Source organism: Benincasa hispida, chromosome 1 (assembly GCF_009727055.1).
Source record: "Benincasa hispida cultivar B227 chromosome 1, ASM972705v1, whole genome shotgun sequence".
NCBI classification, from domain to species: domain Eukaryota; kingdom Viridiplantae; phylum Streptophyta; class Magnoliopsida; order Cucurbitales; family Cucurbitaceae; genus Benincasa; species Benincasa hispida.
The window spans coordinates 32083624-32108490 of record NC_052349.1 but is presented as its reverse complement, the minus strand read 5'-3'; the positions used below and the strand labels follow the sequence as shown (position 1 = coordinate 32108490).

General features: G+C 34.7%; 1 protein-coding gene and 2 non-coding genes across 7 annotated transcripts; 1 reads left to right on the top strand and 2 right to left on the bottom strand.

The window, feature by feature from the left end:
* Positions 1 to 10344: 10344 nt before the first annotated feature.
* TRNAW-CCA lies at positions 10345 to 10418 on the bottom strand. Its single transcript has one exon. It is a non-coding gene; the product is annotated as a tRNA-Trp (tRNA).
* Positions 10419 to 10581: 163 nt separating this feature from the next.
* TRNAP-UGG lies at positions 10582 to 10655 on the bottom strand. Its single transcript has one exon. It is a non-coding gene; the product is annotated as a tRNA-Pro (tRNA).
* Positions 10656 to 12284: 1629 nt separating this feature from the next.
* LOC120071050 (receptor-like protein EIX2) lies at positions 12285 to 24617 on the top strand. Of its 5 annotated transcripts, none has more exons than XR_005480114.1 (3): positions 12285 to 14416; positions 15744 to 15856; positions 24025 to 24617. XR_005480114.1 is itself a non-coding variant. In XM_039023072.1 (2 exons), the coding sequence occupies exon 1, from the start codon at positions 12287 to 12289 to the stop codon at positions 14399 to 14401; it is 2115 nt and encodes a 704-aa protein (XP_038879000.1). In that variant the 5' UTR covers positions 12285 to 12286; the 3' UTR covers positions 14402 to 14416; positions 24025 to 24617. The 5 variants fall into 5 exon arrangements, 3 of the variants coding, with proteins under 3 accessions (XP_038879000.1, XP_038879011.1, XP_038878985.1); XR_005480115.1 differs by lacking the exon at positions 24025 to 24617 and adding an exon at positions 21054 to 21305; XM_039023072.1 differs by lacking the exon at positions 15744 to 15856.
* Positions 24618 to 24867: the final 250 nt, after the last annotated feature.

Sequence of the window (24867 nt, the reverse complement as noted above, 5' to 3'; positions counted from 1 at the left end):
ATATAAAGGGTCAAATGAGGAAGCGAATTCTGGTTCCTTTGGCACTGTCACAGATTCCTCTTGTCAGTCGCCCGAATATCCTTGCCCTTACCTGAAAAAAAATAAAGATAAAGGTTGAGTATACAATACTCAGTAAGTGATCCCATTACCGGGATCAGGCTATGCATCCACGAGCAAAGAAAGATAGCCCATGGCTCATACAGCTACATCGATTTTTTATGATGAAAGGAAAACCAAAAGACGTACTATCTTGCCTTGAAATGCATGTCTAGGGGCCCGTAGGCACACCGTAAAAATGAAAATAATATGAACGTGAACCCACCGACTCACGCATGTCTAGCAGCTTGCAGGCACACCGTCAAACATGAAAATAACATGAACGTAAACCTGTCGGCTCATGCATATCTAGCGGCTCGTAGGCTCGCTGTCAAACATGAAAATAACATGAACATAAACCTATCGGCTTACGCATGTCTAGCGGCCCGTAGGCACGTCGTCAAACATGAAACATTAAAAAAAAAAAGTAACATGAATGTAAACCTGTCAGCTCACGCATGTCTAGCGGCCCGTAGGCACACCGTCAAACATGGAAAAATAACATGAACGTGAACCTTTCGATTCACGCATGTCTAGCGGCCCGTAGGCATACCATCAAACATGAAACTAGACCCATAGATCCTCTGATATAAAACATGCATCAAGGCGAGACAGTAAAATGCTCTGTTGGTCTATTCATGCATCACATACATAATATCAGTACTGATTAGAAATTCGAACATGCTCATAATACTTATAACTGTCATGCAACAAGTAAAATATAATGACAAAAATCATGCTTCAAGAGTCCATTAAGTAACTTTATAGGTCTAGTCTAGGCCGCCTGACACGAAGGCACTGGTAATAATACCACTTACCTCAACTTGGTCTCAAAATTCTGCACAAATAACTCCTTAATAGCCCTTGGATAAAACTCAAATCAATCCTATGACATTAACCACTAGTTTAGTTTAGTAACTATGGCCTAGGAAGTGAATCAAAAATTAAACAAATCCTTGGGGCCAAGTCCGAAGGATAACCAACCAACTTACATAAAACTTACCCAACTCCAAAAAATTTCTATCGAGAAGAATGGTCTCATCCTTGATAGCAACACCCCCAAAATCTTCCAAACATCTAATCCTGAAAGTCGACACAATTGGTAATAACCAAAATTGTTTCCAACATAAAGTGACACTTTAAAATCTCAAAAAACCAACCCTTGCCCAAAATAAACCAACTCTTACCCAACTCAAGATTTGCAAGAATAGGTAGTGGTGGTCGTAAGCATCGACTTGCGGTTGGGCGTGGCGGCAGAAACGGAGCTGAACGGCTGGGCGCGGCGACAGAAGTGGGTCTGCACGGGCGGAACGGCTTGGGCGGGGCGGCTCGTGATCAACCCGACGGTCTAGACACCGGCGAGGTAGCGACGAATGAACGGCGAGGCTTTTCGCGGCGATGGTGATTCAGCGATGGCTCGACAACCGATGGCAGAGTAGTAGGTGGCGGCGGATCTGGCGGCTAGGGTTTGGGTAAAGGAAAAACGGGAAGGAGAAGGGGGGGGGGGGGTCGCGCGGAGACTTGAGGAGAGAGAGAGAGAAAATCTTTTTTTTTTTTTTTAAACCTTTCCCACAAGTATATATATAAAAGCTTAAACCTTTTCCTTTTCCCTTTAAAAACAAATTCCCCAATCCTTATTCAAAATATATATACTTATATATATTTTTCTTTTAAAAACTCTAACAAACAAATTTAATTATCTCCATAGATAATCAAATCTCCAAATGAAAGCCAAAATAAAACTCAATTAATTCCAAATAATTAAATTATATTTTAACTTAGCCAAAAACATAAATCTCATATAATTTATCCAAGTAGCCAACATAAAAAAAATAAAGCTTAATTAAAAAATAAATCTAAATTAGTTTATATATATATATCAGTATAAAATTAAAAATTGCTTTTAGTTTAAACGAATTATAAAGGAATAACTCCCTCCCCTTTTTTCTCTCCTCTACATTCGTTAGTGGAAAAGGTGGTTGGGATTTTCTTCTTCTTCTTCATGCTTCTTAGACGTACGAAAGATAGACAAGCTTTTCCAAGAAGAACTTTGTGAAAAATTTTCTCTCAAGAGAGTACTCCTCATTCCGTTCCAAAAATTAATTTTGACGTTCACATAATCTCAATCGATTCTCATCCTTTAGAATACCGAGGTTGCTGCATGGTGGTGTCCGAATTCTTGGAGAATTGTTGCTACATTCGTGTGTTCGAAGAGTTCGAAGAGTTCGTGCTTATCACCGGGAGAGGATACGTGAAGATAATTTGTTCTTCAAGGGTGAGTGTTCTTCCACTTAATTCTGTGCATGTTGTTTTAAAATGTAGATCCATGTTTCTGTCCTCTATAGATTGTATGACTCTGTAAATTTAAATTGGGACAAATATCGCTTCCGCTGCGGGTAGTCACATAACCTTTCAGTATGTACTTTTATCCATAAAGAAGGATGCCTTCTTTTCGTCAGATTCATTCACCTTAATCTTGTTGTAGCTTGAATATGCATCCATGAAACTCAACATCTTGTGGCTAGCTGTTGCATCTACTAACTAATCTATCATAAGAAAAGAAAAATTGTCCTTTAGACGAGCTTTATTATCAGTAAAGTCTATACACATTCGCCACTTACCATTTTCTTTCTTCACCAAAACCACATTAGACAACCATTTAGGGTAATGAATCTCTCTAATGAACTTGGCTTTTAGCAAATCATCTACCTGACTTGCTCTGATTTCGTTTTTCTCTTGATTAAACATTCCTCGTTTTTTTTTACTGGCTGAAATCCCTATCTATGTTAAGGTGATGCACTATTGTGTTGGGATCAATTCCAGGTATATCCTCATGCGACCAAGCAAACACATCTGCATTCTGCCTAGAAAAACCTAATCCAACTATCTCTTTGTTATGCTCTCATTCTAGTTCTGATATTTACCCTTTTTATTCTTTATGGTGAGTGAGATTGATTCCAAAGTTTCTGCTGAATGGCTTCTTTGGTTGGCTTCGGCTTCGGCATCGGTTTTTTCCTTTGGTTGGGAAGGTTGGGGAATTAATTGTTTGCTCTTTCTTTTGAGGAATTGAGAATCTCTTTTGATTTCGGCTCTCCTTCCTCGATATCCAAGGGTCGGCCTCAACATTAGCCTGGCTTTGTTCCTCCAACTGGGAAGCTGGTCATTTCCCATTTCTCTTGAAGAATCGAGAATCCTTTTTTTATCCGGGTTCTCCCTTCTCAAAATTCAAAGGGTCAGCCTCGACCTCCTTTCCCTGACTAGAAAATCGATTGTTGCTATTTTTTTTCAAAGAATCTAGAGTTCCTTTTGATCCAAGCTTTTTCTTCTTAAAACTCCAAGGGTTGGCCTTGGCATTAGCCTTGACCTTGTTCTCTCGACTAGGAAGTTGGTTGTCTCTCCTTTCTCTAGAAGAATTTAGAATTCTTTGTTGTCTGGGTTCTCCCCTCTCAAAACTCCAAGGGTTAGCCTCAGCCTCGACGTCAAACTTCTTATCTAGAATCCCTTTTTATTTGAGTTCTCCCCTCTTAAAACTCCAAGGATCTGCCTCGACCTCAGCTTCGACGGAACAAACCTGTTTTGACTCTACTTTGTTCCTTTCACTTTCTTCTTTGTCTGTTGCTTCAACACGTAGCTTCAAAACCTTTTGCTCTTCTGGTTTGGGGTCATGGGGATCTAATTCGCCCACCCCCTATTCTTGGATTTTAAATGTCTTCTCAAGTCGACCCTTATTTGGTCGAGTCCGAGGAAATTCATCACCTTAGGTCTTTCATGGGCAATGATCTTGATCGATACCATCCTTGCATTGGTTGATACCTTCCATTCCTTTATTTATTTATTTGTGAATTTGGTGGCAAGTCTTGATGTAGGGAAAAACACACTTGACCTCCACGTAACAACAACGGTAAATTTGTATTATAGGGAAGAGAGCTCACCTGCAAGCAAAGAGAATAAATGCACATCGGTGTGATGCGAGCCACATGCACTCCGATGTCTAAGTCAAGAAGGTTGAAGGAATTGGTTAACTTTACTTAAAGTCTTATAAGTCACTTATTATATTTGCCTTTCATTGTCTTATTTATAGGGCCCGACTCTTCTTCTATTCCTTATCTGACTAGAGCTTCTGTTAGGTGGATGGGCTATATGAGGATCTCTTTCTGGTTAAGACCGAGACTGACCCAACATCAGTGCTAAGTGCCAGTTCGGTTTAATCCCTTCCAGGTCTTGCTTATATTGGGCCTTTTGACCTTTGGACTTCCGTTAAGGGCTCAGCCTCGACCGGGTCCAAATCTTTCTTAGGCCCACTCTTTCATTATTCTTGTGCTCTTCTTTGACCCTTTTTCCATTGCATAACAAAATCAATTGCTCATATGATGTATTTTGATTGGTAGTTCTTAAATTTCAATATTTATTGTCAATCTTGTTATTAGAATCGAATATGATGCTTTAAAAATGTTAGTTTTAATTTCTTGATAATTCTGGATTGAATTTATTTTCATAAAAATATTGTTTAAATTACTTGTTAACAAAAGTGTATTAATTTTTCTAATTGGGTCTAGTTAGAGAAAAAGTTTTCATTAGTTTAAAAAAACCCTATTCACCCACCTCTAGGGTTGCCATATCGATCCTACAATAGCTTGCTCTGACTTTTGTGTTGTGATCTGACTTAAGCATCAGAGTATCTATGGTAAGAACCACACCAATGTGTTGTTTTTTTTTTTTTTATTATTTTGTAGGTAACCCTTTCCTCAAATTATGAATTTACTGGTGACGACACATGAAAGTCATGTGAGTTCATTTGATCATATTTTGCCATCAATATTTAGCACATTTGTGGGGAAACATGTGTTATCTGAAAAGGTCTATAATACGTCGATTAAATAAGGAAAGAATAGACATTCCTGATGAATTGCAAGCCGATTAAAGAACAACAAGCCTATTCAGAAGTCTACCTCGAATTCGGTCTCCGAGGGAAGGAGAAAAGGAGAAAGTTGCCACTTTTTGAAAAGAAGGTTGATGGCTTGGACAAAAATTTGGGACGGAATATTAGAACTTTTATAAAATTAGAAATGAAAAAAAAAAACAAAATTATTTGAGTGGTGGAACTTTTTATTGAAGAGAGAAAGAATAGAATATGGACACTAATACTCAATCTTCTATTGATTTATTTCTCAACCTTGTCTTGGAAAAGATTACAATATAACTATATATAGTCTCACAAGTGTCTCCCTAAATTCCTTCAATAAATTATTAATAAAAGCAAATGAAATAGATTACAATAATTAAAACAGAATTTTAAAAGTTGCAGTAATTTTTTACCTTTCGTTATTCAAACTGCGATAACTTTACATAGAAAACACCAAACGACTTGAGACTTAAACCATCAGAAAGTATACATCTGGAGCATCAAAATCCATAGGTCACACATTTAATTTGAACTTTGTTTGACCTTCCAAATGCCTGCTAAAAACCGTCAAAAAACCTGACAATTTAAATTTAATGCTCAACAGGAAAGGGCAAGAAGCCGGTTACAACGGAAAACAAGATAATTCCTAGGTAGGAGAGAAAACCTCTTTAAATGAAGGCGAAAACAAACTGTAGCTACACAAGGAAAACTGCTCCAAGTCTGGGGACAGTAAATCAAGGCAACGCAGTGAACGTCGAAAGCATATCAAGGAAGCATCAGATAGAGCTGGGCCTTCTTTGAAGAGAGCCGAGGTCGAGTTGAGGCGAAAGACAGCAAAATAGGAAGTCAGATGACCTTGGAGACGGACTTGAGAGAGTTGATTGCAGAGAAGGAACACATAAAAGAAGAAGCTGAGGCTGAGGCCAAATTCTCTACTTCTGCATGGTAATTAAACTCAATAAAAGAACTCAACAAAGGGTTAAGGAAAGAGAGACTATTACCATGCAAAAATCAAAATGAACATAAATAAAATACAAGAAAGCAAATAACAATAACTTTTTCACAAAATACTGTGTAAAAATACATAAATAAATAAAATTCTCATGACAAACTCTTTTAACCCAGGACGTTTTTCTAGTACAACATAAAATGTAGAGTATTGAAATTTAAAGTTGAACCTCCAATCTGAATAGTACCAACTCGTTTACATTTATTTATTTATTTATTTTGGTGATTTCAAACTATTCATCAAAAGTTATATAAAGAGATTCATGCTAGCAAAGCTTAACACTAAGGAAACATCAAATTTCTCTTCATCCACAACCTTTCCCATGGCCAAATCTGAATTAGCTCAAAATACATCCAATGTTTTTTAAGGCAATTTATGTAAATTTATTCATTTACCATGATATTCAGCAACATTGACTACATTCTCGACTTATTCATCAATGAAAATCACTGATGAGTTAAGTCATTCACCAATAAGATTGTTCATCGTCCTTCAAATTAAAGCTCTCATTTTCTTTAGTCGAAGTTTTTTTTCTCATTCCCTTTTTAAATTGATTAACTTAGGCCTACTATATATCCTAAAAGAAAATACACATCATTAGCTACATGTAATATTTTTTTTCATGTCATCCAACTATTCATCCACGTTAATATCAATGGTTTCCGTTCCCCTCTATTTTTAAAAACGCATCGATATGGTATACAATTATGACACACAATAAATAAGAAAAATATAAAAAATTGTCCAAACCACTTAATATTCTACATCATTTTCCATTTATTTTGCTAACCACGAGGGTAGCTTAGAACCTCTTCTGAAAGCTCTGGCACACAAATATATATACTTCCTTTAAGCCAAAATATTAATATTTTAATTCAGGTTTTTGTGTACTTTTTATCAGTTAAAAAATAAGAAAATAATACAATCAATATCAACATGAAATAGAGTAAATTTATAATTTTGATCCTTCTACGACTTTTCTAAATCCATGTTTTAAGTAGACTTAGATGGTGAGATTACAAGTACGTATAAAAACTAAATTAGAAATTTTAACACAAAAAAACAAAACTGAAAATTTAACACCTCTATGTCCATACTTTTCAATTAGAAAATTAGAAATTTTAACACAAAAAAACAAAATTGGAAATTTAACACATCTATGTCCATACTTTTCAATTAGATACAATAATATATTGAAAAGAAATTAGTCAAATTTTCCAGCTTTTGTCTCTGATCAGCGTGACAGGCGTTGATATTTTATCAAAGGGGACCCATTTAGAGACAATCAAAAGACAAATAAGTAGAATTATTTTTTTAGGTTAATTAAAAATACTTTTGGTCGTTAGGTTAAGTTTTCATGAAATAATAATTTAATATTAAAACTTTAGTTGATAAAAATTTTGTTCTTGAACTTCAACAATTTAGTTCATTTACTAATTCAAAATTTGTAATGATTTATTTTTTTTTTTTATAAATACTACTAAGATTTAATGAAATTTCTTACATATGTACATCAATAAATTGATTGGGAATCAATTTTCTTTTATAAATTATAAAGATTAGGTTGTTTCATAATAAAAGTTGAACTAAATTGTTATAAAATTGTTATAAAGATTAGTGGTTGGGAACCTTCAGAAGTGGAGTTGGATTGTAATTCTAACATTTGATTCTAATTAAATGTGTAAGTACGAGCGACTGAAGTTAGAAATGAAAAAAAGACGAAAGTAAAACAAAATTGGTTACATGTGTATTTTTAGCTACCTGATTCACGAACTTGCAACCTTCAAAGTGTGTTTCCCTAACTAGGTTAACACGTCCCATTTTTTTTTTACCTTCATTTGCCTACAGCTCTGATTGAATTTCCAGGAACAACTTTGATCTGCCTACGTGGTCGAACGGTAATTTCTCTTTATTCTTCCCATTTTCTCATAGGTATACCACTTGTCAACTACCTCACAACATTCAAGTCAAATAATAAACCTCATAACTCTAGGAAAAATTAACTAAGCATTAATTCAACCACCTCAACACACGTTTCCACTTAAATAATGACATTGTAATCTCCAATAAAACACTTCATATGAATTATTCCTACTCTTTAGACTTTCCAAATCTCCAAACACTCCGTCCATGTATATTCAAAACAATAACAAAATTAATATGTATATTCAAAACAATAACAAAACAAATATTGGATTTTTATTTTGATTATGCCAAAAAAACAATCAAAGCAAATTTTCAATCACAATATCTATATTCAATAAACAAAATGGTGAATGAAGTACTTACCGATGGCTCTAGAGCAGGTCGAACGAGCAGCGGAACTGGGCTGGTCAAACGGGTGGTGGAGCTGGTCGACGACGAGCTCAACAGTGGTGGCGAGCGGGATTTGAATGGGCAGATATATCATGGCCAATGATCGGCGTGAGGCGCGCACATGGGAAAACGATCGGCGAACGGATGGTCAACGGTTTGCTAGGGCTTACCGAATGGACAATTAAGAAGAAGGGGATTTAGGATGGCGGGCTGCTAGGGTTTACCGAATGGTAGGCTAAGTTTGGGATCGATTTGGGAAAAAGAAGGGGATCTGAGATTTTCACTTTTTGCATTTTCAGCAATGAGATAGTAATGTTGCTAAAATTAATGGACCTTTAATATTAATATTGTTGTTTTCAAAACTTATTAGAGAAATATTGTTGTTTTAAGAGTTCGAGGCTAGAAGTCGAGGGTTGAGGATTCAACTAATATAGAGGTCGAACGTTGAGAACTCGACAAACAAACAAAAACTTGGAAACAATACGTAAATTAGGGTTGTCGAGGGTTGAAGTTTCGACAAACAGAGAAACACTTTAGGGTTGTCGAGGGTTGAAGTTTCAACATACATGGAAATCTCGCTAATTTTGTGATGAGGATCTTGCTCTAGAAGAGAATCTCGCTAATTTTGTATAGTCTTGACATTCATAAGTCGAAACTTCAACCCTCGACAAGGAAGATAAGTGGGTGAAGAAGATTGTAAGAGAGAGCGAGATTGTAGGAGAGAGCGGCCATGATTAATGCTCTGTACACAATCAGGATAAACTTAGTCTAATTAATCCTATGCAATCATCCCATATCCTCAACATTTCTCATACATACGTTGTTAAAAGGTTTTAATTAATTTAACCATAAGAACTATCATTAATGGATGCTATGTTATCATTAATTAGTACACTTTGAATTAACTCAGATGTTACATATCTATAAGGTAAAATGTTCAAACTTCCATCTTTTATATAACTAAACTAAAAACAAAGGTTTAGTTATGCAAGTTACCACACTCGAGAATGGACTTTCATCTACTGGAGAAATATCTTGCAGGCGTCGAGAGGCAGTTCTCCAGCATACTATCCCGCTCCACCCTCGAATACTACCGCTACTGCGCACGTCTGGATTCTATGGGGTTGCTAGATTGGTATTTATTCAGTTGGACTGGCATCTGATCACAGCCTTGGTCGAGAGATGGAGGCCCGAGACGCATACAATCCATATGTCTGTTGGAGAGTGTACTATCACTCTACAAGACATAGAAGTGTTGTTGGGGTTACTTGTTAACGGTGAACCGGTCACCGGAGTGATGTACGATGATTGGTTAGAAGTTTGTCAATTGTACCTCAATGTGACCCCACCTGCCGACAAGATTAAAAGATCGAGGTTAGTTTAATATGGTTAGGAACACAATTTCGTTAGCTCACAGATGATGCAGACGAGGAAACCGTCATAAGATATGCGTGAGCATATATACTACAAATGATGGGTGGAAGTCTATTTTCAAATAAATCAAGCCATTTTGTTCACTTGATATTCCTGCCACTGTTAGCTAACCTCCATGATGTGAGGCGGTATTCCTGGGGTGGAGCATGCTTGGCATGGTTATATAGACAACTATACAAAGCAACAAGATCTGAGGTTTAATAACGTATTTCATTTAGCCTCGTCATGCCTACTATCACTAGTTATTTCGGTTTTCTACTAGCAGTTTTAACTATAACCTCAGCTCTATTTATCGGTCTGAACAGGATACGACTTATTTGATTAAAATGAATTGAATGCACAATTCAAAAAAAGAAACATTTCGGTGGTATTCCTTCCATATATTCTATATATTGTAAAGTTCTTTACCTTGTCAATTCAATTTCCAAGGTCATTGAGATTCATGGGCAATACCGATTAATATTTTAAGGATAGATATTACCTCTCCTTTTCCTCGTTCAACTAAATTGAAATGATTGAAGTTTTTCTATTTGGAATCGTATTAGGTCTAGTATAATTTTTCATCTAACAACAACAAGAATCGAATCACGCTCTATAGGATTTGAACCTACGACATCAAGTTTTGGAGACTTGCGTTCTACCGAACTGAACTAAGAGCGTTTTATTATCAAACTAAATGCAACCCAAATATATCTTCCATACATATATTATCATATAGAATAGCATAAAATGAAATAAAAAAAAGATTGATTCGGTATATGTATGTTCAATTTTGATGGATCTCAATTGATTCCTCGTTACTGTTCAGAAGATAAGTAATAGGTAGGGATGACAGGATTTGAACCCGTGACATTTTGTACCCAAAACAAACGCGCTACCAAGCTGCGCTACATCCCTTTCAATTGGTCTACAATGTCATTGTAGAGAATCCCTGTCTTGTTTTCTACATTTTTTATTTATTTCCTCCATTGGTATACACAAATTATCTTGTCATTTCTTCTTTTTTGTCTCATATCATATATAAAATATAATAAAAAGACTTATATACGTATGAAATAATAAATATGAAATCCGCCGTAAAGAAAAATCAATATTTGGGGGGGGGGGGGGTAGCTGGGCCTCTCATACTTTTGTAACTATAGGCTTGGGAGCGATTTCCAACAATGGCTCCATAGCTACATGTTAATGACGCTCAATTAGTTTGACGAGCCTACGGTTCTCGGTATGTTGTTTTAATTCAATTTAATTTTTATATCACTGATCTAATTAATTTAAATTCTAAAAATTTAGGTGGAGAGACAAATTTTATGTGACTAGGACACCCACACATGTAGTCAACCAGTATAGATACATGTTTGATCTGCTTCAACCTGAACAGGTACATTACACTGAACCTAATTGATTATTTTATACAAATTTTTATTGTATTTGTCTTTAATATTCTCTAATATAATATTTTGACAAAATTATTATGCATACTTTGCCTAATTTTTGTACGAATGGTCAAAATATATGGCGGACGATGAGTTCTCTCATATGTTTTCACATTGGTGAGTGGCAACCTCAAGTTCGAAGTCGACGACGACAACCAGCTCGAAATCGATGATGTCCGCCTCGTGGGACACATTAATTTTTGTAATTATTTTTATATAAATAAGATATTTAATTTACATTTTTTTATTTTTATGAGATATTATTTTTTTAATTTATTCTTTTTATATATTATGAAGAGTAATTGTTGAATGAGAAATTTTGGACCAATCACAAGTCACCACGTCGTTTGCTAAATTAACGATGAATTTCTAAATCATTGACGTTGGGTCAAATTAGAAGTTGACACATGTCCCGAATTGAATTGAAGACAAATTACGATGACGTCATGCGGATGAATTAGATGAGATTAAATTGGTCCAATTTGATATTACTATTTGGGCTTAAAGTCCACACTATAAAAAAGTTGAATTGAACCCAAATTCCAGATTAGGCCCAAAACCAACTAATTGGGCCCAAGGGTCAGGCCCATGGACCAACGAAGCCCACGAAGCCCACCTAGAACTCTATAAATAGAGAAGTTCTTTTCATTTGTAAAGACAACATTTTCTACACTCAGAAGACACAGAGAATTCACTAACAAGCAGAGGACTCCCAAGACTCCTGAAGCTACACTGTATCTTTCAGAAGATCTTTGAAGACACATACTCTTTCCAAACTGCACTCCGATACAAATACTCTTCCAAGACTTCTAGAAGTCTTGGAAGAGTATTTGTATACTAAAAAAAATATTCATTCTCGTTATACTAAAAAAATAAAATCTGTATTCTTAAAGAAAATAAAATAAGTTTCAAACAATTATTTTATAAAAAATAAATAAATAAATAAATATGCATCATCTTTTCCATCCAAATGAAGAGTAAATAATGTTACCAATAGCCTAAAAGTTAACAATCTAAAGGTTTATGGTTTAAATTCTCCGAACTAGGACCCCAGTTGGTTTGATCCCAATCCCAATTATAAAATAAATGGAAGAGATGGCATATTTTTTCATTCCATCAGCCAAAATGATATCTCTGACTGTAATATGGTATTTTACTTCCATCCAATATTTTTTCCTTCTGCTTTCCATGCCAGCAAATAATCTTGCACTGGAAATCAAATGCATGGAAAGCGAAAGACAAGCCCTGTTATCCTTGAAGCAAAACCTCATAGATAGATATGATTTTCTCTCTTCTTGGAGAACACAGGCCAATCACAAAGCCAATGATGATTGTTGCAATTGGAGAGGTGTTGGTTGTAGCAACAATACAGGTGCTGACCATCATCATATCGTAAGCCTTGATCTTCATAATAAAGGTTTGATGGGTGAGGTTGGTTCTTCCTTAACTCAATTATTGCATCTCACCTACTTAGATCTTAGTTATAATCAGTTTGATCAAATCTTGATTGAGGATATTGGTTCTCTTATCAATTTGAATTACCTCAACTTGTCCTATAACAAGTTGAGTGGAAGTATTCCTCAAAGTTTGGGACAATTATCCAACTTAGAGTATTTGAATCTTCAGTCTAATTTATTGGAGGGTGAAGTTTCTGAAGTTCATTTCTCAAAGCTTAAAAATTTAAAAGCTTTGGATCTATCTGACAACTTGTTGAGATTAAACTTCAACTCAGCTTGGATTCCTCCTTTTCAAATGCAGTCAATAAGTTTGAGAAATTGTACATTGGGCCCAGATTTTCCCAAATGGCTTCAAACACAAAATTTCTCTGTTCTTGATATTTCAGAGAACATAATTTCAGACGAGATTCCCAGATGGTTTTGGAATAACTTGTCCCCAAACTTATTGTTTCTTGATATTTCCTTCAATTATATCAAGGGGGAAATCCCAAATTTGTCCTTGAAATTCAAAAGGATGCCTGTAATCATTTTGGGAGTGAATGAATTTGAAGGTAAAATTCCAGCCTTTCTTTTTGGAGCACAAAACCTTGACCTTTCAAGAAATAAATTTTCTGATATATCAAGTTTGTGTGAAGTCAACGATTCATCCCCTTTATATCTCTTGGATACTTGCAGCAACGAAATGTCTGGCCAACTCCCTAATTGTTGGAACCATATGCTGAATTTAGCATCCTTAAGTTTGGCCTATAATTATTTTTCTGGAGACATTCCACATTCTTTGAGTAATCTCACAAGACTCAAATCTCTAAATTTGCGAGAAAATTATTTCTCTGGGAAGTTTCCTTCTTGGTTTAACTTCACAGATTTGATAATCTTCGATGCAGTTGACAACAATTTATCTGGAAATTTACCGTCATGGATCGGATCAAGGTTGCCAAATTTGGTTCGTTTGCTTCTCAAGTCAAATCACTTTCATGGAAACTTACCTTCAAGTCTTTGCAACCTCAGAAGGATTGAAGTGCTGGACATTTCATTCAATTATAATATTTCAGGAAGCATACCAACTTGCATCTATAATTTTGATGTCTTGACAAAAATGTTTAATCCATCAACTGTTCCTGATTACATAAGAGATTTGGTCATGATGTGGAAAGGCAAAGAGATGCTAATTCATGGTAGAAATTTACAGCTTCAAAGGAGTATTGACCTGTCTAGCAATCGTCTGACAGGAGATATTCCAAGCGAAATCACACAGCTTGTTGGTTTAATTTCTTTGAATCTCTCGAGGAATGAGTTAACAGGTCAAATTCCTTACAACATGGGTCAACTTCAATCGTTGGATTTTCTGGATCTATCAAGAAATAATTTGTGTGGTTCAGTTCCATTTAGTTTGTCTGAAATGCCCAGATTGAGTGTGTTGGATCTGTCCTACAACAACCTTTCAGGAAATATTCCTATTGGAACTCAACTTCAAAGCTTTCCAACTTCTTCCTATGAAGGCAACCCTTGTCTTTGTGGCGATCCACTTAAGAAGTGCGAGCTGAGCATCAACAATGGTTTTTATTTTGAGAATAATATCAATGAAAATGAAGAGGCTGATCAAGACAAACTCATAATACAAGATCTGCTTATTGCCATTTCATCTGGATTTATAATTGGCTTTTGGGGAATCTGTGGCAGTCTTCTACTCTTTAAGAGATGGAGACATACCTGCTTCAAGTTTTTAATAAGTATAACTGAGAAAGTTATTTGAAGCAAAGAAAACCAGGTATTTTATTTCTCCATTTTCAATTGATCAAGAGTCTTTTTTTTTTTAAAAAAAAAAAGTCTAATTATGTTAGAAAGAAATCTAGAAGTGAAAATTGAGAAAGATGCTACTAGTTTAAATGAACACTTCTAATTTTTTGACTTGATACAAATAGTAAGACATTTCACCTATTTATATTAGTTGACACCCCTAAATTAATGGCTAGCATTTTGCTAACACATTCATGGTTTAATAGTTACAAATGTATCTCTAGAATATTCTCTACAATTACACCCCTATCTCATATTTTCTACAAAATCCTACTGTATACTTTAAGTATCTCTTATTTTTTAAGTAATGCGTATGTGTTTCATTTTATTAATATGATATTTTAAGTGTATTAATAGAATATCATATATAAGACATGAGTGTATCAGACAAAAATCAGTAAAGAACTAAAGTAAGACATGAGTGTATCAACCATATATCTAACATCAATCAGCATTTGATGTACATCAATAGTTTATATATCTAATGTAAAGTATCATTCAATTAGTAACTTAATTATTTTGAAAAAAAAAAAACATGTGTATTCCATTTTATAAGCATGATATTCTAAATCTATCAGTAATATATATTATATATCTATATTATATATCAAACATGAATTGAGTAACTATTTCGATCAACAGACGTTAAAATTTCAAGTACTTGATTATGGTATTAAGCATCAATGATATACCTATTGAAGTGTATCAATAGTGTAACATCTATTTGAAGTGCAAGTATAATGTAACATTAGATTATTATTGGTATATAGGCACCGATTCGAAATTATTTAAGTATAATATTGGCTGATCAAAATACTCAATAAAAATACAATTTTAAGTATGCTATTTATGTAATAGTAGTATATCATTTTCATGATTGCTTAGCTAGCCTCTCTTCTCTAAAATATATATGTATATATATAAAAGTAAGCTAATATACTTGGTTCTTTATTAATGAAGTATATCAAATATACTTTGAACAACTCACATATTTTATCTTCTTGCTGGATGCTTCATGATTTGGAGGTATATAAGGACATTTTAAACTTTTACCAATTCTAACTTAATTGGACTGAAGTTGTTAGCTATATTTGCAAAAGAGAAAAAAAAATGTGGACATTCTTGCAATATATCCTTTCTTTTGTGTCAAATCTGCAAGTGACCCTTTTTTTAGAATGTTTTAACAATTAATTTTTCTAAAAATTGAGCTTTTGTTTTGGACTAGGCCTAAATAATTCTAAACCAAAATCAAGTTTATATTTCAATAAATTAATATTCGAAATATTCATTTTTGTTAGGCACACTATGAAGATGTGTACATGTTTCAAGCATGGAAGTTAGTTATTTGGCTTGCTGTTTCACTCACCTAGTCTATTCATCTTGGTTCGGGTTGTGTCATAGATTATTTAAGGTTTTCTCTATCCAAGCTTTTGGTGCTTCTTAGTTTGTAGGTTTTCGTATTATTTACTTTGTTATTCATCCGCAGCTATAATAGTCTCTTCTTTTTCTTACTGTCTTGCACCTTTATATTTTATCAATAAAAAATTTTATTTCTTTTTCAAGAAGAAAAACGAAAAGAAAGAAAGAACTAAAGGTAGGAGTACATTATTTGGCAAAGGACTTTCCCATTCTGGTTAATTGAAGTTATTAAGAACAATTTGATTCAATCTAAGCATATATAGCTTAACTGGGTTAAAATCAACATAGACAACATCAATCCATGAAGAGGGCCATGCCCCTCAAATGATGTCTATGTCGACATATGCTATGCAGTTGTGTACTCGTCCTGACATATCCATGAAGAGGGTTCAAATCGATATAGCTTGCTGAATTGGACTGAAATTTGCTGACTATTCCAACTGCATACATATGTCGGGACGAGTACACAATATGACATACATTAAACTCCCTACTGTTGATGCATTTGGAATTCATTTCATAACCTCAACATCTTAAGGTATCTTAGGACTTTGTTTCTTAGACAGATGAATTCCATGTCTGAAAGATAATATTCCTTTCTTGGAATTTTGCATTTGATATCTAGACAATATCTTATCTATATAAGATGTCTGAGATCATGCTAAAGTTTTGTTCTTTTGGTTCCGAACTATTTAGATCCTAAGAACATACTGTGTTTCACCCAAATCTTTCATTTGAAATTGCATAGCAAGCCATCTCTTGACGTCAGCCAAAAATTCTACTTCATTTCCTATGAGTAAAATATCATCAACATACAATACCAGAAAAGTGACAGTTTTGTTAACGACTCAGGCATCGTATATTGACAAGACACTTGTCAAGTATTCAATGCAAAACTCCAAGAGGGGCTTATTGCCTTTCAGGATTTTCTTGTAAACACAAGGTTCGTTAACATTTTGTTCAAAGTCATAAGATTTGATCGCAGCATCAAATCTCATATTCCAGGATTTAGATATTTGTTTCAACCCATAAATGGATCGATTAAGCTTGCAAACTTTTTGCTTGTGACCCTATTCTATGAACCCTTCTGGTTGAGACATGTAGATACTCTCTTCAAGATAGCCATTTAGGAAGGTTGTCTTGACATCCATTTGCAAGATTTCATAATCACAAAATACAGCTATGGACAAGAGTATTCTAATAGACTTGATCATGGCGACCGGAGAGAAGGTTTTTTCATAGTCCACTTCCTTTCTTTGGGTAAACCTTTTTGCCACAAGCCTAGCTTTGTAGGTTTGTGCCTTTCCAGCTTGGTCTCGTTTCCTCTTGTAAATCCACTTACAACCGATGGGTTTTACCCCTTCTGGTTGATTTACAAGTTCACAGACTGAATTGAAGTATATTCACCCCTTCTGGTTGATTTACAAGTTCCCAGACTGAATTGAAGTACATTGACTTCATTTCAAGATCCATGACTTTAACCCACTATTCTTTTTCCACGTCATCCATTGCTTGTTTGAAAGTTAATCGATCCTCTAAGCCATTATCAGGTATGATGAATTAAGTTTAAGTTAAACCCATGTACTGGTCAGGCTGTTGCACAACCCTCCCACTACGTTGAGGCACACTCAACTTTTGAGAAGGACGTGTAATATCAGTTTCATCAATAACGCTTGTTAATGGACCCGTGCAATCTTCAACACTTGTTGATGCATTTGTCGTTTCTCTGGTCATTTCTTCTATTACTAGCCTACTGCGAGGTTGGTGATTCTTGATGTGGTCTTCCTCTAGGAAAGTTGCATTTGTCGATAGAAATACTTTATCTTCCTGAAGATCATAGAAAAAACCACCTTTTGTTTCTTTGGGGTAACCTATAAATAGGCATACTTTTGAACGATGTTCTAGTTTCTTAGGATTTTGCACCAACACGTGTGCTGGGCATCTCTATATCCTAAAGTGATGTAAACTCTCATTACGTTCTCTCTAGAGCTCGTAAGATGTTTCAAAAACACTTTTTGAGGGAACTATGTTCAAAATATATACTGCAATCTGAACTACAAAACCCCAAAAGAAACTTGATAACTGGGCATACCTCATCATAGAATGAACCATGTCCAACAAGGTTCTGTTTCTCCTTTCTGCTACACCATTTTTTTTAGGTGTGCCAGGGGCTGTGAGTTGGGACTAGATTCCATACTCTATTAAATAGTTCTAGAATTCTAAATCCATATACACCACCTCGATCTGATCGAAGTATTTTAAGCTCTTTACCTAATTGGTTCCTAACCTTAGCTTTATATTCTTTGAACTTTTCAATTGTTTTGGATTTATGATGCATTAGGTAAATATGCCCATATCTCGAATAGTCATCAACAAAGCTGATGAAATATTCATACCCTCCTCTAGATCTAACATTCATAGGAACACAAAGGTCCGAATGTACCAGCTCTAAGGGCTCTTTGGCTATAAGATCTTTTCTAGAAAAAGATCTTTTAGTCATTTTACCCTCAAGACAAGATTCACACGATGGTATGAACTGTCTTCTAACTGATTTAGATAACCGTTCTTCACTAATCTCACAACCCTGTTGAGATTTATGTGATCAAGTCTCAAGTACCAAAGATAGGCATTTGGAAAAACTTTCTTTTTCTTATTTTGAGTCTTAGCTGTTTTAAACATCTCTATGTTCATAACGGCTTTTACCTCCGTCGGTTTCAACATATACAAGTTATTTTCTAATTTTGCGGAACAAATATTAGTGTCTTTTGAAGTAATGAACACATCATTATTCTCAAAAGAAACCTTGTAATTTTTTACCAGCAAACAAGAGGCATATATTAAATTCCTTTTCATATAAGGAATATAATAAACATTTTCAAGTAAAATGTGCTTATCTCTTATAAATAACTTCATATCTTCCACTACTTTAGATAAGACAACCTCCCCAATCCCTACCCTAAAGGTTGTTTCGCCTTCTATAAATGTCTTCAGTAACTAGTTTCTTGAGAGAACATACAGATATGATTAGTGGCATCTAAATCTATTATTCAAGTCTTTTTATCGTTTTCCACTAAGCATGTTCCGACAACAAGTAAATCATATCTATCTTGTTGTTCGAATTATTCATTTTCATCTATATTGTTCAAAACTTTAGATGAGTTGGGAGAAAGATGTCCTTTGTTAAAACTTGTTTTGAATCATCATTTGCTAGTAATTTGTATATTGAATTGTTATTACCGTTAATTAAAGTGGAAGCGAGTATTTTAGAAGAACTCGACATGCTGAAAATTTAAATATATTCTTATTAGTAAATTGCAACTAAATCCAAGTCGAGTTTCAATAAAAAGTAATAATATACCCATAATCATTATTTATTTGCAACGATACTATAGTGAGTCAGAATAACTGCTACCGAGGGGCAGTCAAATACTCCTTTACTGAAGCAAGACAATCTTGACTAAATACTATCTTCAAAATAACTCATATTTCGACAGTCATTTAGCTACCACTTTTTATTACTAACACTTTAGTAATTCTGTAAGTGTAATCCTCTATTTTTAGACCTCAGAAGTTGGTCCTAACGATGCTACCGAATTGGAAAGTCAAGGTTGAAAACGACCTAAGAAATCCTATCCATTTCTGGAGTTTAAGTTGTTTCGAATTCCATGTTACAACCATCCGAGGGGATAGTCGTCGTTAAACGACTAGCAAGGCCGACTTAAAGACGACAAGCAGGCGCAACATAGGAATCTCACGGTCCAAACAAGCAGAAGAGACCGCGGGATGTGTTGACACATATCCTTCACCCACTTACTATGAACTACTTCCCCCATTCACCTTAATCTCTATCCCATGCAAACACTTTCCGAATGGAGTAGTCGAGGTTCATAATCGACACGAAGCATTGCACGGATCTAATGATGTGAATTTTTCTAGGGACGTGAGAGTTGAATTTTATATATATCATATATTTAATTTTACATTGAACAACTTCCCTTCATTCACCTTATATTGATTCATGTCAACACCTTCCGAATAGAGCAGTTGAGGTTCATAATCGACACAAAGCGAGGCATTAATCTCGATGTGAATTCTTAGGACGTGAAATTTAAAATCAAAACCATCACTTTTGATTTTAGTGTAAATAATTTTCCCCATTCATCTGATCTTGATTTATGCCAACACTTTCTGAATGGAGCAGTCGAGATTCATAATCGACACGAAGCGAGGCATGAATCTCAATGTGAACTCTTAAGACGTGGATTTTAGTGGGAATAACTTTCCACATTCATCTGGTCTTGATTTTTGCCAACACTTTCTGTATTGAGCAGTCGAGGTTCATAATCGACATGAAGTGAAGCATGAGTCTCGATGTGAACTCTTAGGGATGCAAGAGCTAAAAATAACATATCGTATACGTTATTAATCTCTCACTGAAGCATTCTAATATACTCCTACTGAAATATTCTAATAACATATCATATATGCTATTAAACTCCCACTGAAGTGTCCTATTATCTGTTTGGGTATATTTTTACTCAGGTTTATTTTGGCTAATTTAAACAACCTAAGTCTAGATGTTTATCCAAATATAATGTTTATATTTAGATTTAACCTACGATGTCCAAGTGATAAACCAGTTTTAAAACCTCACATTGCTCACATATTGTTCATAAAACTGGTTAACAATGCTCAATTACTCAGCCATAATCCCCAAATAGGAGGTGTTCCGTAGACCATCAACTTAAGTACCTTTAGCCTTAGACAGGATTATATACTGGTTGAGTTTTTAACCACATTTTACAAGATGTCGACCTATTTTAACTATTAAAGCAAGTAGTTAACCTATGTGAGCATGCAACTTATCTTTGTTATGGATTTTAAACGTCTAACCCAATTTTATAACAACTTACAAAATTTTAGACATCCTAACCATCCACAACATACATCAAAGGCATTCAATATTTAATATAATATTTATCTGAAAATATTTGAAACCTATACATGCATACTATATATTATAACATTTGATAATATATTTTCAATGCATGTAACATGCTTCCTACGGTGGGATTTGAAATCTACATGGCATACTTTATTCATATACAAGATTTTATTAATTATAATATACATCACATGCATAAATATTAAACAAAGACTAATGTGGTTTTTAGTTTTGGCATTAACAGGCAAACAAAAGCCTACTTACCACAAAAAACCGACTTCAAAAGGCCTCTGGATCGCTCAAACTACCTAGAACTGGACCCGAACCTCTCGAACCGAACCTCCAATGCTAAAAAAATGGGCAAAACCATCAGTACCATCAAGCATGGAGTATGCCTTCAAGCATCAAGTATTTCACTAAATACCATCGAGTAGCATTGATTACCATCGAGTATGGCAACATGCATCGAGTATTTCACAAAATGTCATCGAGTTGCATCGAGTACCATCGAGTATGACATCATGCATCGAGTATTTCACAAAATACCATCGAGTTGCATCGAATACCATCGAGTATGGCATCGTGCATCGAGTATTTCATGAAATATCATCGAGTAAACGCATCGAGTACCATCGTGTATGGCATCGNCATCGTGCATCGAGTATTTCATGAAATATCATCGAGTAAACGCATCGAGTACCATCGTGTATGGCATCGTCAATCGAGTATTTCATGAAATTCCATTGAGAATGTCATCGAGTAATCCATCGAGCATCCAGTTTGTGGCAGTGATTTGAATTTCTAGTTCCTGCTGCTCGACCTTCTTCATTTCTTTCTTCAATTATATCTTAATTGCAACTCTAATGATTCCATTAGAATTACAGACACTTAAACACACATTAAGGCCCAACAAACAAGAGCCAATTACAAGAGTTACAATATAATTGAAGAGAAAACAATGCCAAAACTCAGAAAAACCATATCAGTTTATCATTTTCATACAATTTATGAAAAATACCCACCAAACTCAAATTAACGCTAATTGAATGCTTAAATCACACTCTGATACCAATTAATTGGATATACTAGCATGCAACGAAAGCAAACAGAATCAATAAGCACTCTAATTACATTTAATTTGAGTTCTAAAAGCATACTTAAATAGAAATTTAAGAAGAGGGTTTATTAACAACATACCTTTGATGAATTCTCCTAACTTCAAGCTGCTCTTCACACGATTCCAGCTCCAATTCAACAGTGAACAACTAAGAGATCTTCTCTACTATTCTCAGTCTTGAATTTGAGTGGTGGAACTCCAATTAGAGTGAATTTGTGAAGGGTGTTTGGTCAAGACGAATTTCTGCAGTAGTTTTCTAAAGAACTCAGAAATTCACCCTCTCAATCTTCAATTTTAGAGCTTTTATACAAAAACTACATGCCAGTATTCAAACTCAACTAAATGCCAGCAATAACCTGATGATGAAGTGAGATTTGTGTGTAAATTTGGGAGGAACACCTCTTACTTGGTATAAACGTGGGAAAAACCCACTCAACCCAAGTTTTTATTTTTCCAATTTCAAATTTTAATCACTTCTAAAATTAACTAAAATTTGATTTAATTAATTCATAATTAATTAAATCTAAAAGATCAAAATTCATTTTTTTAAATTGAATTGAAATTTAAAATTAATTTGATTTTTAATTAATTAAATAATTTAATATCAAATATTAAATTAATCATACACCCAATTTAAAACATGAATTCTATTCATGTAATTAATATGTAAATCAATATTTAAATATTATAAATATTCCAATTTCGTTTAATTTCAATATATTAAACATTAATTATATCAAATATAATTATAAAAACCCTAATTTGAATTTGAACTTATTCAAAATCAAACCCTAATTTCAATTTGAACATTTTCACATTGAAATTCAATTTAAACATTTCAAATTGATATCACCCCAAATTCACTCAATTATTAATTCAAGGTGTTCATGTTTTACGAGCTAGTAGAGGGATCTTATAGACATACAGATCATGAGCTCCAACGATTTAATATTAATTGGCTAAAACTTTTTAGACCAAATTAATCAATATTCGTTAACTATCAAGTCATACCACTATAGCTCGATAGTTGCACTCACCTTACTGTAGATATATTTGTGTCCATTTGATTTAACCATAATTAGTAAGTCAACCCTTCATAGATTGTTCGTAATAACGGCTTGGTTAATACACTGTTTTACCCTCGATATTACATCTTGCTCCTTAAGTTCCACTGATCCTCTAACGAACAATTGGTTTGCAATCCAATCAATAAACCAGAACCCTTTCGAGCCAATGAAAGGGTGGAGCCCCTTGTTCAACACCTGGATTCAGTACTTAAGAGAACAACCTTTCTTTTAACGGGTATGCGTGAATACCTTGTTGCACCCTATGTCCCCAGCTATCTAACCAGTCTTACCCCTGAAATGGGAGACATATTGACCCGGTGCTGTTGAGTCAACCCTCACCTATGTAAATCTAAGGATAATTCTGAATAAACAGGAGTTCATAGTTAGCTCAGGATTAAGATCGAGTTACCTAACTCATCTAGACGAAATAGTCAGTCTTTAAAAGTAAACAGCGTTCTAAAGTAAGATTGACTTATTTCTTGGTTCGATCTTATGCAAACTCATTGCATAGAACGCCCCCACATGTCAGTACATGAACGAATCAGAATCACTTCGTTTGTAGTATTTTTGCAAGAACTTGTAACAACTACAAAGTGGGCTACATCCGATAGTGTTACCAGAATAAGGTACCCAACCTTATTCGTATACTATAGACCATTTTGACTATTTACATGAACCTGATCCACTTTTGTTTCCACATAAAGTTCAAGTATTCATATAATAGCCATGGATCTTAGTTTATTGGATTTAAACTTTATAAGTGCAATTTATAGATTCAATAATAACTTTATTGAAGTAATGTTGAATAACATCTTTTATTGATAATAGAACATATTTAACTTTACAAACTGTAAGTTTTTAGGACATTGATAATGGACAGAAATGCACGTTATAATAGCGCAAAGTTATAAAACAATGTAGGATTGCGATGGTAAAAATATACAATATTGTGTCCAACAACATTAAGTTCACAACATTGAGATTGCATCCGTCCATCACATTAAAACAACTAACTCATGTATTTTATGCAGGAAAATGTGTTGACGCAAGACGGAAATGCGATCCAAAGAAATTAACGTCCGAGTGCATTAAGAGATTGCGACCGCAAGGATATGTGATCGTCTGTACTCGCAAAAATTTGCTCAAGAAGGTGACCGCATAGAGCCGACGCATCAAGGTAAACGCACCTGGGTGAAAGCTTCATAAATCACGATGGGACAGAAAGCTGATGACGATCGATTTCGAATTAAGTTGACAAGCCGTTAACGACCTACTGTAGCAAGTACACTCAACTTTTCGGTGACAAATATTCGACATATCAGACAGAGAATTAATGTCATCCTATCAGTGCAATCATATGAGAGAAAAGGCTCTTTACCTAAAACTCTATAAATACCGAAGGCCATCTTCATTGAAGAAGTTCGTTCAGTTCGCTTAGTTACAGAATTCACCATATAAATAGAAGTTATCCTTATTCATAGTTTTTCTTTTACTTAGAAGGCAGAAACGAGTGAAGGGAGATTACACTGAGAGATCGTCCCGGTGAACTCGGAAGAGTGTCGGAAGCTTCAAAATCAGAGAGAGAGCCAACTCTTGCGGAAGTAAGAACATCTTTTGGGCAGAATAGAGACTGTCTCTTATACACATCTAGATGTGTATAAGAGACAGGATTAGACCAGTGAACTTGAAAGAGTGTTGGATGCGTCGAGATCAGAGAGAGAGAGCCAACTCTTGCGGAAGCAGGAACATCTTTTGCTGTCTCTTATACACATCTAGATGTGTATAAGAGACAGGTGTAAAAACCTTGGGAAGCAAGACATTGCTACCAGGCTCTCTACCCTTATTTTTCATTGTCATTTTGTACTTTGAACCTA

Bases quoted from the DNA above. Each gene is read 5' to 3' on its own strand.
- LOC120071050 (XM_039023072.1), top strand. From the start codon at position 12,287: ATGGCATATTTTTTCATTCCATCAGCCAAAATGATATCTCTGACTGTA.